At 40.0% G+C, this 17,754-nt stretch overlaps 1 protein-coding gene across 4 annotated transcripts in view; it reads right to left on the reverse strand.

The window, feature by feature from the left end:
• Positions 1 to 8,316, reverse strand: part of LOC111875232 (zinc finger protein 721) — a 22,489-nt gene extending 14,173 nt beyond the window's left edge. Inside the window, exons 1-3 of one of the 4 annotated variants that reach the window (XM_023871291.2) lie at positions 8,189 to 8,316; positions 6,590 to 6,679; positions 4,722 to 4,854 (exon numbers count right to left, since the gene is read on the reverse strand). In XM_023871291.2, coding sequence (XP_023727059.1) covers positions 4,722 to 4,854 — 133 coding nt within the window. In that variant the 5' untranslated portion in view covers positions 6,590 to 6,679; positions 8,189 to 8,316. Of the gene's footprint in view, positions 1 to 4,721; positions 4,855 to 6,589; positions 6,680 to 8,188 lie in introns of those variants that run through there. The other 3 variants (XM_023871289.2, XM_023871290.2, XM_023871292.2) reach the window with 3 other exon arrangements.
• Positions 8,317 to 17,754: the final 9,438 nt, after the last annotated feature.

Consider the following 17,754-nt stretch of genomic DNA (forward strand, 5'->3'; position numbering starts at 1 on the left):
GGCGTCTGAAATCGCTCGCTGTGTAATATCTGTTAGAAAGACACAGGAGCACATTCTCAGAATATGGTGTTGCCAGATCGGTCATTCGTTCATTCATTGCAGTCAAACCATTGTGTTTGTAACGATTTTGAAAAATCGCAATATAAGGTTAGCCACCCATGACATTATCTAGCATCTTTGAAGCAGATATTGAGTTCAGCCAAGACGTGAATGAGATTTTTGTATGTGTGGGCGCGAGGTTATGATTTATGGCTTCTGGTCGTGGTCTAAGCACAGAGAGATTTTGTACTGGCAGTAAACCATTCACTGCTAGAGAGCCGTATAGTTCACCATGGCCACACGTCGTATGGAAGACGCTGAAATTTAGAAACAGCTGTTCAATGACACAGATTCAGACTACTATTCAACCGATTCTGAGAGTGGCAAGGAAAGTTGGAGTTCTGATTCCGCGGACGAAGGGTCATCACCTTCGTCGGCAACTTGGGGACCGCCAGACCAGTGTGGCTGGAGAGGTGTGAATAATTATTCCGGTGTAGCTGTGGGGATAAATATCACTGCAGCTCCACACGCGAATAAGGATTCCACCCCTCTCTGCGTTTTCATGCTGTACTTTGCGGGGATTATCGATCTGCTGGTAGAAGAGACGAATAGGTACTATCACCAGTACCTAGACAGACTTGAAGACGGACCATCTCCGTGGCCTGACGTAACTGAATCCGAGATGTTTCTGTTTCTAGGAATAATCATTCAAATGGGACATGACATTAGAGACACACTAAAGGACTACTGGTCGACTGCTGAACAACTTGCCACGCCTTTCTACTCTAACACAATGAAACGCGACCGTTTTCTTCACATTCTTTGTTTTCTATATTTTGCAGACAACAGTACAGAAACTGACAGGAATGCCGACAGTTATGACCGACTATGGAAAATTCGGACCATCTTCGACACTCTCAATGACGCATATCAAAAATATTATAACCCTTCCGAACATTTGGCCATAGACGAAATAATAGTTAAATTCAAGGGAAGGGTGGTTTTTAGACAGTACATTCCTAAGGGCCACAAACGTTTCGGAATCAAAATCTTCAAAATTTGTGACGCCGCTGGGTATACCTATGACATGAAGGTTTACTTAGGAAAAGGCAGGAAACGTGCCAGCCAAGACGTGACAGCGACACATGCTACAGTTAGGGACCTATGCAGGCGTATTAAGGGCGTAGGTCACAAACTGTACATGGACAATTTCTTTTCGTCACCAGACTTGTTTGACGACCTGATGACAAAGGACATAATGTGCAGTGGGACAGTCAGACCTAATCGGAAGGGCTTGCCTGACGATTTTCGACAAAGACAATTCTGACTGAAGAAAGGTGACATTCGTGTTAAGGTGAGATGGAACTTGACAGCACTAGTTTGGAAGGACAAACGTGACGTACACATACTGACAAACATGCACTGTCCAAAAATCATGTAAATAGAACAACAATTTATATTTTTAATTTAATTTAAAAAAAAACTTACATGCGTGGAATCTGCGACATCATATGATGTCGTTCAGCCAGCTGCCCTAACTTTGAATGACATCATATGATGACGTTCGTCCAGTAAAGGTTAATAGTACAGTATGTGGGGCAATCCAAAGTTTCAGAAATCTGAATTTTGCACGCGAATGGTTATGAGTATATCGAAACACCGCTAGGTGTCTCCTCACACATCCTTCTTGAATCAGTGTGGCAAGCGGCGTCGAGTTGAGTGGTTGGGTTTATTGTTGGTGAACGTATTTCCATTGTTGTGTTTCCGTGAGTTTGCGGTTTTGCGATGGCTGACCTGCGAGAGCAGCGTGTCTGTATAAAGTTTTGTTTCAATCTTGGGAAAACCGCTGCAGAAACGCACCAAATGTTGAAGCAAGCTTTTTGTGAAAACAGTTTAGGCCAGACACACTCTTACAACTGGTATAACCGTTTTAAAAATGGCCGAACAGTGATTGATGACGACGATCGTTCGGGACGGCCATCAACAGGCAAAACACCAGAAAATGTTGCGAAAGTTAGGGATCTGATTCTGCAATATCATAGACTGACCATCCACCTCTGTAACACCTTGGGACTAAGTTATGGTACATGTCAACGAATTTTGTCAGAGTAACTGAACATGAGGAGGATTGCGGCGAAGTATGTGCCACGACTGCTGCAAAATGAACAGAAGCAGCATCGCTTGGAAGTCTGCAGGGAACTTCAGCAACAGCTTCAAGAGGATCCAAACTTTCTTTCGAAGGTTGTCACTGGTGACGAAAGTTGGGTTTATAGCTACGACTCTGAAAAGCAAGAAGCAATTGTCGCAATGGAAGAGCCCTTCTTCACCTCGGCCAAAAAAAGCTCGACAAGTCAAGAGCAATATTAAGTCCATGTTGATCTGTTTTTTTGACACTGACGGGATTGTTCGTAAGGAGTTCGTCCCTCCTGGTCAGAGAGTCAATTAAGAGTTCTATCGCGATGTTCTAAGGCGTCTGAGGGAGAACATGAGGAGAAAACGTCCAGAGAAGTGGCGCACGAATGACTGGGTATTCCACGATGACAACGCATGACCACATACGGCTTACATTGTGCAGGAATTTTTGGCTAAAAACAAGATGGCAGTTATTCCCCACCCACTGTACTCACCCAACTTAGCTCCATGCGACTTCTTTCTCTTCCCCAAGATGAAACTCAAGTTGAAGGGACGAATATTTTATATAGTTGAGGAAATTCAAGCGGAAACACAGACGGTACTAAACACCCTAACAAAAAAGACTTCCAGGATGCATTTGAAAAGTGGCAGAAATGCTGGGATCGGTGTAAGTGCTCCCAAGGGGACTACTTTGAAGGTGATGTTGCAGAATAAGATCTAGGTAAGATGTAATAGTTTTTATTAATATATTTCGGGAACTCTTAGATTACACCACATATTTATGTCTTTTGGTTTACAACCCTCAGAACTGACATATTACATTTTGTCAAAAAAAAAAATTGTTTTTCTCACTGGTTCAATAGGAGGTTGCCTTGTATCAGGTCTATACAATAACAATTGTTGAGTTGCTGGATAACAGTGTATCAACTGAACATGGCAAACGGGTTGAGAAACATCATGAACAATGAACATACTAGAATTTGGAAGCAGGACAATTCCAGGAAGTTTCTCTTAATGTGATTTTAACCTTATACTATTAATGCTAGTGGGGTGGGACTAACTCCCTTGTACTGTGGCCAGTTCTGGCCTATTGTACCAGCCCCAGATGATGGGTGATGGTGATTGTGGAGCAATTGGTGGAATGAAGATTGGCAGGGGAAACCGAAGTACTCGGAGAAAACCTGCCCCAGCGCCACTTTGTCCACCACAAATCCCACTTGACAAGACCTGGGATCAAACCCTGGCTGCCGTGGTGGGAAGCCAGCGACTAACTGCTTGAGCTATGGTGCAGCCAACCTCCTACTAAATTGGTCAGTGGTATTCAGAGGCAAACAGCACTGACATCATTTGTGGCCAATGCCATTTTAAAGTAGCCACAGCCAAACACTGAGACAAGGGAAAACTAAATTGCAGCCAGACTGTAACTACAGTTGCACACACTTTGTCCGTCATATTGAAATCAATTTAAGTTACATGATACAGAAATACTGAATATTGTCAGTATAGCAACTGGTTACAGGCTGGACGACCGATGGGTTGGAGTTCAAGTCCCAGTAAGGTCAAGAATTTTATCTTCTCCACGTTGTCCAGACGGGCTCTCAGGTCCATCCAACCTCCTATCCAATGGGTACCAGGGGTTCTTTCCCTGGTGGTAAAGCAGATGGAGCATTAAGCTGACCACTCACCTCCAGCAATTGCCAAGGTTAAGGAAATGTGAATCTATGCATCCACTACTCCATACACCTTCATGGAGTAGTGCTTCATTAGTTAAGCACAGGGACAAATTTACCTTTACCTTTTACCTTTAGGATCTAGGTGTATCTAATATGAATACTAAAGTTGCTTTAATTTCCTAGTTACCCAAATTTAATTTCATACAAACGTATGCTGCATGTAAGAATTTGTATTAGGTTAGGTTTTATGTCATACATGATTTTACAATTATGTTATTAATTATATTAAGTCATTCTCTTGCATTTGAGTGATGTGAAATGATTGTTCCTTTGTTTTAAAATGATTTGTACTCACTTTTTAAATCTTTAAGTGTAAGCTGTTGCGCTAGGTATTGGAGTGTTTCATCTCCACTTTTGGGTGTGAACGAGACAATGCAATTTTCTGATTATCAGTACTGTATTGTACTATCTCCACATGCCCAGCAGGTTTATCTTACTTGGAAGTGTAAGATTTCAGAATGTGTTCTGTTTGAAATCACATTTATCCGGCAGCTGAGTCCCAGGCTTCAAACCCAGTTTCTCTAAAAGCGGTGCTGATGAACACAGTACACTAGTGTGATGAGATGAAGCATGTTATAATATTTCATGTTCAGGTGCAACAGGTGGTGCAGTACATAGGTACAGAAGAACACAGTGTTAGGAGTGAGGGGAAGTGAAATATCGATTCTTAAGTTTCCCCATGGCTCACCAAACCCATAAAGGCACACCACACATATGTAGGTACAGCTTCACACGTTCCTAACTCGGAACTTGATGGAAAAAATGGAAGATTTGCTGTAAATATACTAACAGGAAATATTCATGCATTTTTCTCACCTGTACAGGCATGAAAAGGACCACTGCTTCCAGCACTGACTGTGGTGTAAAGCGGTCTGCTCACACTGTCCCCACTGCATGGGTTATTGCTTGCCCAAAAACCCCCATGTAAGTTCCACAGGCCATAATCCATCTGAAACAGAAAAACATCACAATATATTCAACGGCATGACATGAGACACATACACATAATGCATTTCTTGTTAGGATTATTTCAACAGGTAACTCTTTGAAAAGCATGTAGCATGAATTGGGGAGAAGAGGAATGCATATAGGATTCTGGTGGGAAAGCCGGAAGGAAAGGGACCATTAGGAAGACCAAGATGTATGTGGATGGAAAATATGAGAATGTATCTTAGAAAGACAGGATGGGTTGGTATGGACTGGATCGATCTGGCTCAGGATGGAGACCAGTGGAGGGCTCTTGTGAACACGGTAATGAACCTTTGGGTTCCATAAAATGCTATTAAATTCTTGAGTGGCTGCATAATTGGAGGCTTCTCAAGAAGGGTTGAGCTCCACGAGGGAGTGAGTGATTGAACTTTTTGGAAAACTGTAATAAACTGAGCAAGGTGACTCAAAGAGGTAATGGTTTTGACTTGTATTTGGGAAATATCTGGTTTGAAATGCCGCCATGTCACTGAATATTTGGACTGAGGGTCTCCATGGTCTTTCTCAGTCCCTGCATGTAAATGCCTGAATATACCTTAAATTAGACCATGACTGCTTCCACCCACATGCTTCTCTATTCATTATTGACAAATATCCAGTAATTGTAATAATTGTAATCCAATGTAATTGCACCAATGTTTTATTATACTTAACTGAATAATACCAATGTTCCCACCAAACTAACAACTGAATGGTGTTCCAAAGTATCTGTGCAAGAAAATTTCAAGATCAGAACCTAGTTCCCTCCTGTTTCATCCCACCACATTGTTAATATTATCATCTGCACCACTCTCCCAATGCATGCTTCTACAGGAAAAGGAGCAACAACACATACATATAATATACAAATACAAACTGGGTGCTATGCGTTTATTTCTAATGCAGTACTGAACCAAACATAAGAGCCTACAGGAAACAAACACAATGTTAACAGGTCTGCAATATAATAACTGTTGGGACAGTTGTGTGTCACATGAAAGTATATATCACTCTTTCCACTGAAGTTTCTCATGAACAGCTGGCCATACACACACTTTCTCCAGTCACTCTGTACCATCATAAGCATGATCTGGTGTATCACATGCCCACATCAAACTTCTTACAGAGACTTGAACCATAGTTTTCAACTATCACCACAGGCACGCCTCCACACTCACATCCAGAAACACACATACATGCACACACCCATGCGGATTTAAAAGGGGTTAGAACTGTATTGGTTTATAGAGCAAGGTTTGTTAGATTCTTAGAAGGTTCATGCTCATGTTGCTCCTTTCCATGTAACTCACATTTAACACACATGGAATGGCAATTAAGATGTCTTATCCATGTATAACACGAAACAACAAATAACACACCTTCTGGCATGCAACTACATTGACAAGAAAACTGCGGGTCATGTTTATGACAGGTTAATCAATGGTATTCACCCACTAACACAAGGTTTTCACCATAATGCATTAAATCCATGACATTAACATCTGGATCCTCATTATTGGTCAACAATGGTTTTGATCCACTGCAGAATTTAACTACAGAATTTCCAATTACAGTTCAAATTTGCACATACAATAATGTGTGTACAGCCCATAAACAGCACCACACTTATCGTGTGATAACCAACACATTGTGCATGATGGTTGTGAGGTCTTTTTCAAGGGGAACAAGGGGAACTCAACATTTAAATTTCCTCTTACCGTAATTATTAATTACCAGCATAACGAATATGACAACAGCTGTAAGGAGTGTGCTGGAGCCTGAATGCACTGGTTTGGCTGAACCTGTACCTAAAAATCCAAAACAGATGAAAAAGTGCCCTGAAAGCAAGCTCTGCTTCGTCAGATGCTAAACACTGTTTTCCACACAACGCAGATGTTATATAAATCCCCTTTCCCATTCTGCAATGTAGGCTGACATGAAAAATTGCACTGAAAACTGAACCTGTGAATCAGTAGTTAAATTCTGGCACCAAACCCCTAGCTGTAAGGTGTTTTCATAAATGCTTTCTTTGCAATTCTGCATCGCTCCAAGATCATATATACTTATTGCAAATACAAATGTAATTTTGACAGAGCTAAGCAAAAGCACAAGAACTACACTGAACACAATCTTAAATTGTATTGAATATTAAGAGAATCCAGACTGAAACCAGCAAACTGCATAGTGGCCTTACAAAATTATTCCTTGTGTGCTATATAACATACATAAGATTGGTCAGGTAAAATTATCACAGTACTGTAAATAAAAGCAATTGCTCTTAATGAGATCACCATATCATATCAACATTAATTTTTTTAAGATAAGTCATTTGGGAAAAAGGATATTTTGACCTCTGTTTAAATAAAGCAGAGGTAATTGAGGACTGATAGAAACTAAAATTTAATTTGCAAAACAACACCAATATGAATTGCTATAAAGATTGTCTGCATACTTTTTGAGATATAACAGATGAATGACTGAACGATCCCCTCATTATCTGTTCGGTTTATGCATATTATGCAATAAATGCATATGAAACTGCCATAAGGACTTCTGCATATCATGCACCCTATCTGAAGAATCCAGTCAACTTCATTTACAGATGTTTAGTGTTAACCATCTCCATTGTACAGTGTCTTCCTTCAGTACGTGATGATTATTCAGTTAATCAAGAAGTTCTGCTATAGAAACTGCAAGTTTGCTCTGGTTTTAATACAGTTCGAGTTGTTTTAATATAGGCTTAACTGATTAAACACGCTACAGTGAGTAACATATAATAAGTAATGAAAATTGACGTTTGATTTGCTGGAAATTTATATACATGGTCCAGCAAGAATAAGTAGAGGGCAAATTAACTAACAGGTTACAGAGTACGTCAAGCTCGGATGAGATCAGCCCTTCCTCTGTCTTTGAACATCTTGCGATTTTGTTAACATGGGCAAGGTGTGGACATTGCATTGAATTCTCAATGGTGCCATTCTGAGGAATATTCGAAATTGCATTATCAGAATTGGGCTGACATACTGTTTCGGTTAAGCTACAGTAAGAAAGTTACTCGGGCAACAATCCATCACAAACGACTTAACCAGACCAACATAACTCAAACTTCAAAGTTTGACTCATAACCCCCTGATATCTCAGTTACATCAAGGCTACTTTCGTCTCACAAATATTAATCACTGCCTTCTAAATTTTCTTGACGGTTGCCAACGTCTCTTAAAATTATTTTCTCGGTTTCGTTAAAAGAAATGTTCAAAGCTTTTATCACTGTGGTACTGACATTTTACAAAGACCGGCTTTGCTTAGTATTAACCCACCTATCATAAAAGTGCAGAAGATATTTACAATGAACTCCACCACCGCCAACCCACGGCGCACGCCATTTTTACCACAATTATTTACCGATGTAGACGAGTACACGAACGTCAGAAGAATTACGCGACCGACATCTAATGTTGTTTCATGCAACTAAGATTGTGGTCATAGTCGTCATCGTCCTCATGGTGCTCATAGTGGTCATAGTCGATAGGGTCGATAGCAAACATCTGGCGGATTGGATGAATTGTAACCGGTCGGAGTTGTACATTGTCGGAGCATTATTGTGAGATGAAATATCAGTGAAATGTGTTCCCAGAGAAATAGAACTTAATCGACGATAGACGAATGTAGTATCCCCACTAAATTAGCACTTGACTAAAAGAAATTTGAAGGTGAAGACAGTGTTTTTCTTAAACTGACGAACACCTAACCTGGTATGTGAAATAAACTTTTCCAATAAGAATGATAAAATAGACTGCTACGCATTTAATCAACCTGTCCGCTGCAAATTATCCCCGAAAGCGTAGAAGGTAAAACTATAGGCATCATAGCCTACACTCACTTCGAATCTATCATTGAATTGTGGTATTTTTAAGGTTACTAAACTAACAAAAATCACTAATCCTCATAATCTTCTGCATGGAACATGGAAGCACCAGTCAGCTTTGCACTGTGTTAACTATTCATGTGTTAATACACTGTGACTGTACTGGGTAGTTTTATTAGGATTGCAAAGGTGTGGAGGACTTCTAGTAACCACGATAAAAATCTGTAATGGGAGAGAGGGATACACACCCTGAGAATTTGGTGATATTTGTAGTTAAGACATGCAGCAGGGAGAAATTAGGAAATCAGTGGTGGGACTGATCAAAATTCCAAGAAAGATTGGTAGGTACCAGACATTTTTATGTGAGAACTGATGAATATCAGCAAATATGTATAAGTCAGTTTCATTAATTGTTTTACCATATTAAAGGCACTAACCTATCTTTCCTAATGAAAGAGTCCACACCAAACAAAGTGAGTTTTATATTTCAGCATCCTGTTGCACTGGGGCACTGTTTTAAGTTGTAAAGTATTCCATCTGCAATGCAACAAAGTCAATCCTTTCTGAAGATACACTAAAATATATTTAATTCACTGAAAAGTGCTTGTTAAATATGTTAAAATGTCATTAACTGTGTACATTCAATGTTGTTGCTACATGTTTCAGCCACACATGGGCCATCATCTGGCAACACTACCCAAATAAGTGTTGCCTGATGATGGCCTATGTGTGGCCGACACATGTAACAATGAAATCAAATGTACATAGTTAATGACATTTTAAAATTTTTAACAAACACCTTTTAGTGGATTAAATATATTTTAGTGTCTTTGAAGAAAGGATTGACTTGTTGCATTACAGACGGGATATTTTACATGTCAAATTTGAGGTTTTCACGGTGGTGACTATGAAGAATGTCGTCTTCTGGGATGTGGCAACATGTAGAGCTGGTGTGAACCGACGTTTCGGAGGAACATATTGTCTCCATCTTCAGGGTATAAAAATCTGCAAGATAGGAACCAGCTTGAGCAGATGGCTGCAGTCTGCGATACATTCCTCTGAAGCGTCGGGTCGCACAAGATCTACACACACATCTGGTGCCACATTCCAGAAGAAGGCATTCTTCAGAATACTTTAAAATTAAAAAAAGTGAGTTTTGTTGTAACATACCGATACCCAAAGTATTAATCTTGCCTCATGAAAAATTAACGAAACTAACCTGAAGAAAACTAACTCACCGAATGTAAGTTTTGTTAAACTAAGTGCAGTGAATTCTGTTGCACTGTACAAAAACACTAAAATTATGAGATGAATTGTGAATTCGTGGAGTTTGTTGTACCATATGAACACCTTAACTAAAGCACTGTCCTAATTAACTCATGAAATCTAACATTTGGCCATGCCAAGAGCCTTCATATTTTGTGCCACCAAAAAATATCTGCACTGATAAAACTTGATGCAATGCAAAAAACACACCATATTCTCAGAGCAGCATCTAAACTATACCTGTTACCATATTCTGAAGGTTGCTGAAGAGGGGTTAGACAAGTCAGAAGTGATTGTGTTATGGTTACATTGTCTGACCTCATGATAAGTCTTTTGTGTTGAAGTGGGTGTAGAAGGTAGTCAGGATGTCTCTACTGTACACTGTCTCATGTGTACTTCCATTAAGGTATTTTGTATACCACTGTGTCATGTATTTTTCTGTAGAGAACAGACAACGGGACTTTTTCAGTTGAAAGTTCACAGTTCAACCATGTAGATGGAGGTAACATCTTCTAAAATGTCAGCATCTGCCTACAGGACAACATGGTATCATAACCCAGAAGACCACCATCATGTTGAATAGCTTCTTTCCATTTAGATTTATCGGAGCTTGACAGTGCCTCTTCATATGTGACTGGTTCTGACTCCTCATCTTTATGCATGGCTAAGTAGGTAATAAATTCTTGAAATTCTTTCTGTTTCCTGTTCCGAAGTGGATATAGTCTTTCTTCCAAATTCCCCGGTAATTGTTCTAAGCCGTTCGGCTCTAATGGAACTTCATTTCCTTCATTTTCTACTTGTGTCTGTTCTTGCAGAATCAGTGTTTCATCTTGTGGGTCGAGGTAGAAACTTGGCAACTCTGGAAGAATCTATTTAAGCTGAAGTCCTTCCTCACACGCTTTCTTGTTTATAATTTCTTCTTCCAGAAATTCTACATCTCTTGCCTTAACTATTTGAGACGGATTGAGGGGATCTGATAACTGATAAGCTTTACTATCCTCACTATATCCCACAAAAATGTATTTTTTGCTCACAGCATCCAATTTTTGGCGTTTCTGTGATGGTATATGTGCATACGCTGGACATCCAACAATTTTTATGTGGGAGAGATCAATCTTTTCTCCTGTCCATATTTCTTCAGGCGATTGGTTCTTTAGTGTCTTGTGAGGTGATCTGTTCAAAAGATATATGGCTGTTTGTGCTGCTTCAGCCCAGAATCTTTTGTTGCATCCGGAATCATACAACATACATCTTGTTTTTTCCAGAATATTGCAATTAGCTCGTTCAGCAGTTCCATTTTGTTGTGGATTATGTGGCACAGAGAATTCCCTTTTAACTCCCTTTTGTTTTAACATGTCATTGAATAATTTGCTGCAAAATTAACCACCTTTATTAGAATGAACAGCTCTTATAGTCAATCCAGTTTCTATCTCAACTATTTTCATAAATTCTTTAAAGGCTTTATATGTGTCACCTATTTTTTCAAGAAATGAATGAAGATTTTTCTACTATGATCATCCACAATAGTCAAAAATATTTAGCATTCGCATAAGAGGGTACTTCAAATGGCCCAACCAGATCTAAATGTATATGATACATATCTAATTATTTTTTACTAGAAAGCTGTCTAGAGACATTTGTTTTTGCCGACGCTTCAAAATTTGGTGAAAATGCGACACAGCATTATCATTAAATAAATTTGTAGCGCACATAGCCACTGCCTTGTTAGGCTGATGCTTCTCAATGTATGATGCAACAGTTTCCCATGCTTTCAGCATTTCTCTTATTGCGCCAGAAGATTGTTGCTTTGCTGTTACCTCCTCCTCCTCGGACAAACTCTCCTCCACAACTTCTTGCTGTGAAACACAATGCAACTCCAAATCGTGCAAATCGTTGATGTAGACCGACTGCATGTGCTTGCTAGATCAGCCATGCTCACACCTCGTTCTCGCTTTTGAATGATTTTACGTTTCATTTCTACGGTTATTTTTATTCTCTTATGGCTGTCTTTTTCGGCTTTTTCTTCGGGGACATTTTTGCAAGCGTTATTAAACTTTGCACAAAAAAATCACAAATAATGTCTTAACACAAGTTTGGAAAAATGTGTGCTCACAAGCGACACTAAGATGCTAGCGGAACAAGTGCTAAACACAGACTGATGTAGCAAGTGCACAATCTGGGACTTCCCCCGTTATGCGAAACGTCGCTGTTAAGCGAGATATTTTTTTACAATTTGNTACCGACTGCATGTGCTTGCTAGATCAGCCATGCTCACACCTCGTTCTCGCTTTTGAATGATTTTACGTTTCATTTCTACGGTTATTTTTATTCTCTTATGGCTGTCTTTTTCGGCTTTTTCTTCGGGGACATTTTTGCAAGCGTTATTAAACTTTGCACAAAAAAATCACAAATAATGTCTTAACACAAGTTTGGAAAAATGTGTGCTCACAAGCGACACTAAGATGCTAGCGGAACAAGTGCTAAACACAGACTGATGTAGCAAGTGCACAATCTGGGACTTCCCCCGTTATGCGAAACGTCGCTGTTAAGCGAGATATTTTTTTACAATTTGTTTTGCTCATTATGCAAATTACTCATTATGAGAGGTGCTCATTAAGCGAGGTTCCACTGTATAATATTAAAACGGGAATATCATTCATATCCTATTAGACAATGCAAGCCATTCACTAATCTTGTGTCATGACTTTCCAGATGAGATCAAACATGTGCTGCTATACTAACTGCCTGCAACCCTGCCCTCCCTTCACCACCTACATAAGGGGTTCTGTTACACATATCCAGCTGCCTGGAGTAGGGGTTCTGGAGTCCTCCATGTACAGTGCTGAACTGGGGGGGGGGGATTTATGAGATATAAAATTTATCAAGTTTATAATGCACTGTAGAAATTACATTTCACTATATCTACCAAACAAGGTCCAAATTGCTGGTGTAGATGAGTGAATGTAAGAAGACACCTGTGGCACGGGGGGCTCTTCGTAGATGGTGCACAACTGAAGAGGCAGACGCTGCATAATCCTTGCTCATCCACAAACTCAACAGACTTTCTTCACTGACACTGCTACCAAACTGCCAGTATACTGTAACAATTGTGCAGGGCTTTACAAATTGTAAATCTGAACACACTCTGCAGGGTGAAACTAAAAGAAGAATGTCAAATGCATTGTACAACATGTGTCCTGTGAGGTTTAGCTTTCAAGATACACTTCACTGTCAAGTGGCACAAGCTATCGAATGATCAATCCATGGACTGCTCAGTAGTCACAAAAGGTGCTCCAATCAGTGCATGGCAGGGTATCCTCTCCAATACACCCTAACAAGCTGACATCGACCACTGTTACACCTGCTTGAAGTCTTGCCACCAGAGGATCCCGCAACCAAGGAGGCCTCCATGCCCAGTGCCCTGAAACTCCTGTGCTAAAACCACAACCTTTGTGCCTTACAGCTAGAGGTACATCTTCAGCCAGGAGATGGGGCACCACAACAATGACCCCAACAATTATCTCATGTCTGACGTGGATGCTGCACAAACTTGCTTCATCTGTCCACAGAATGTTATGTGAAGTGAGCTCATCTGCAGTATGCTAGTGTTGTAGCCATTCACAGGATTGCATCCTCTGAACACAGAAGACATCTCCACAAGCAGTGGTACAGATGCAACTGATCAGCATGAAGTACTCTGAGGACCCTAAGTTGGGATGGTCAAAGTTATTGTGCGATACCTATTTCTTAGACTGTTGTTATCACATCTTCACTGGCTGATGTCAGTACAGTCCATGGGTGATGTGCATTCAAGTGTGCTGTAGATGTGACATGGAGACGCTGCTCTCATCTTCGAAACACATTAGCATGTACAGTAAAACCTGTCTTAAACGGAATCTCAAGGGACCAGAAAAAATTTCCGCTCAAGCCAGGTTTCCATTTAATCAAGGTATACTATAATAACTAAACCAGGACATAAACGTATTTGAGACAAAACAAAACAGCATGCTCATTAATTTATTCACACTATAATCATTGAACACATGCAAACATTACACTGAACAGGAAAAAATTGCAGTACTCACTTTTTATAATTTTACCAGAACTCCGGCAGAGTTTTTTGCACACAGTTTACTCTCTTGGCTGCCTCACTCTCCACAAACACTTTAGCTTGAGTAATTAGAGTAAGCATGTCTGAATCATTCCGTTGCACGGTAAACTCCTGCAGTACCTTTAAACTGTTGGCAGCATCCTGATAAGTCTTCACTCTACACTTTTCTTCTTCTATCACAATGTCATTGTCCTCTTCTTCCTCTTCCTCCTCCTCCTCTCTTCCTTTTTGATTGTCTCTAAAATTGTCAACTAATACGTCAATATCCATTATGTCTTGTTCTGTTTGCACATCTTTGTCTATGTTGATGTAGTCCTCAGCATTGCAGTTACTGAAAGCAGCTTCATTCATGCAATGTTGTAAGTCCTTCTGGTCATTCTCATTTTCTACATTAGGAGTAACTTCCACCGTAGAAAATCCTACTTTTTCGAAACACTTTGTCACAGTTTCTGGTAACAACTTCTTTCCTGCTTGACTTATCCAAATAACCGAATCTATAACCGAGACAGGTCTTGCAAGTTCAGAGGCGCATGATGTAGAATCTATATTGACGAGCAAACATTGCATTAATAATTTACGATAGTGGACCTTAACATTCCGAATGATGCCCTGATCCATTGGTTGAGAAGCACTAGTGGTGTCTGGAGAGAACCAAGCAAGTCGCACGTTGGAAAGTTCGATATGGGGGTGGCATGTTGCGTTATCCAAGAACAACAAAACATGCCGGTTTTGTATTTTAATTCTACCATTAAAGGCCGATACCCATTCCTCCATGATATATGACGTCATCCATGCCTTTTTGTTGGATCTCCACTCAACGGGAAGTTTCTGTATGTCCATGTTTTGGAAGCATCGTGGCTTTGCTGCCTTGCCAATCACTAAGGTTTTCTCCATTTCACATAGAAAAACAGTCAATCTTTCTTTGCATAGTTTTCCTCCCAAACATTTTCACCTTTCAGACATAGCGATTTATTCAGAAGCGCGCAGAAGAACAGTCCAGTCTCATCACCGTTCGCTATGTTTTCAGGTTCATATCCCTCGATTATGGATGGCAATTTAGCTTCCAATTCCTCAATGGTCTCACTATTTACATCACTTGATTCACCACAAAGTTCATTAAAAACTATCCAATGTCTTTTGCTAAAACTCTCCAACCATCCGTTAGATGCTTTGAATTCAGTCTTCCCCAGTTTTTCAGCGACTTTTTCGCATATTCCTGTACCATAGAACCCGACAACCGGTGATTTTTCGCCCTCACACTGACAAACCACTCCCACACTATTTCATTAATGTCTTTGTTTGCAGTTTTCTTAAGTTCTCTTTTTATTTTTCAATTAGCACAAGTTTCCCACCACTTCAAAATTTCCATTTTCTTCTTTAGAATCTCATACACTTGAGTTTTACTGACGTTAAACATCTTCATGATATGCTTAACAGACAATTTATCTTGCTCACTCGCATGAATCACTTTTAATCTTGTGTTAAAATCAAGCACAACTCTTGTCTTTGTAGCAATGATGACAACTGCTAGACTAAAGTAAAACTGTAGGCCTAGAGCCCTTACTGAATACAATTTCCAGAAGGGGAAACAATTCTGCTGAATCTCAGTGCAGGTAGTGCAGTACAGTTAGAAGCATATTTTAAAGAGTTAGGGAAACAAAATTCTGTAGAATGTATAGGATGCCTAAAATTATTCTAAACAATGCATTCCGGAAGACTCGAAATTTTCCGTATAAAGGATTATTTTGATTTCCGTTGTCCATGTTAGACAGTTTCCGTTTAATCCAGGTTATTTAACATCTTTTTCAGCCCCAAAGTCAAGGGACCTGAAAATATTTCATTTAAGACAGATTTCCATTTAATAAAGAGTCCGTTTAAGGCAGGTTTTACTATATTATCATCTGTATGACGTCCACCTGGATGATGCAGTGCATGTTCCCATGCAGCATTATGAGCTCCAATGTTACACGCACTGAGGTTTTTGGGTCATGTCGTGGCATTGTTCATATGTGTCTCGAGTACTCACAACAACACTGCTTAGAAGTATGTTACCATATTTTGATCAGGGGAAATGCATTCGTCTGCCTCACTCTGAAGAGAAGGCCTTTCTGATGGATGCTCTGCAGTGAGCAAGATCATTCTCTGTAATGGTCACAAGTTCCTTCCCAATGTCAGTCAGTAATCTACCATTCCAACAGAGTGCTGTACCCATGCCCTACAAGCAACATGAACCCACATGTCCCCCTGTGAGGACAGCATCACTTAATGCTACTTCATTTAGAAATTTTCCTCATCTCAGTGTTAAGTGAAACTGTATTCACCTTACTGTTTAAATCTACTGCTCCCCAAGGAAACTTTTAAACACAGGTTTCACTGTAGAGAAATCATCCCATCTGCCCCTCTGGGTACTGACAAACTCGAGACAGAGGGCAGCAATTACCCTGACTGAGGTTCTGTGGTTTTCCTCACACCTCTTCACCAGACAAATGCCAGGCAGGGGTAATATATGAGCTCGGGTAACTACCACTTCCTGCCATATCCATTTCAATTCATTATTCATCCTACCTACATCAATCTACTGTATGAACCCCAGTACACTGTGCCCTGAGTAGGTAACCTCACAGAAGACAAGACCTGTGTATGAATGTCTGACCAGCATATGAATACTAGAAGTATCTTTAAACTAGCATCTAGTGCCATCCTAGTGATCACATAACTCCACCGCTGTTCCCATACTAGTATCTAGTGCCATTCTAGTGATAACATAACTCCACCACTGTTCCCATACTAGCATCTAGTTCCATCCTAGTGATGACATAACTCCACTGCTGTTCCCATACTAGCATCTAGTGCCATCCTAGTGGTGACATAACTCCACCGCTCTTCCCATACTAGCACATAGTGCTTCCTGGCAGTGGATTTTAACACAGGAACTATACCCCTCTCACTGAATTACACACTCCAAATATCACATATAAGGTCTTCTCTTCACAACCAGGCTTTCATTGCCATGTAACTAGCTGCAAATGTAGATCCAGTGATGCTGACAAGCTGTGCCAGGTCAGGATACTCCCAGGTATGCTGACCTGCAACATATACAGTGGATCCATTTTTATTAAGAAGCTTTCCAAGGGACCAAGCAGGAAAATATTTTAAAAGGGCAGGCTTCAAAATGTTACAGAATTAGTTACATCCTTTGCAGAGAGATTGTATTGCATGTTGATGGGTTCATTGTTTTTATGTATGTGTTTATGTATTTTAACATGTTCTTTATCCTATGGCATGTGGGACCTGAAAAGGATCTATGGAATTTAAAATAAAGTGAAAGTGAAAGAACTGACAGAGTAGACTTCTTTTTAAACTGAATAAATACACAGACTTCCATATATACCCTACATGTTCCTGCTGTATTGGTTATAAAGTCTAAGAGTCTCTTCTGAAATGTCATTCTTTCTTGAAGATTGAATCTAGTGTCATTTGGTTTACTTCGTCTTTCAAATAAATTTGAGGTGAAGGTTTCCAGATCCTTGAGGCTTCTAATGATTGAATATGGCACATCAAACGGACGAATTTTCCTGTTTTAGGCTGCCATTCTCCTTCCCAAATATGTCAGGAACACCAGAAACAGTGCATACACTATC

This window comes from Cryptotermes secundus, unplaced genomic scaffold, assembly GCF_002891405.2.
Source record: "Cryptotermes secundus unplaced genomic scaffold, Csec_1.0 scaffold472, whole genome shotgun sequence".
In the NCBI taxonomy this organism is placed as follows: domain Eukaryota; kingdom Metazoa; phylum Arthropoda; class Insecta; order Blattodea; family Kalotermitidae; genus Cryptotermes; species Cryptotermes secundus.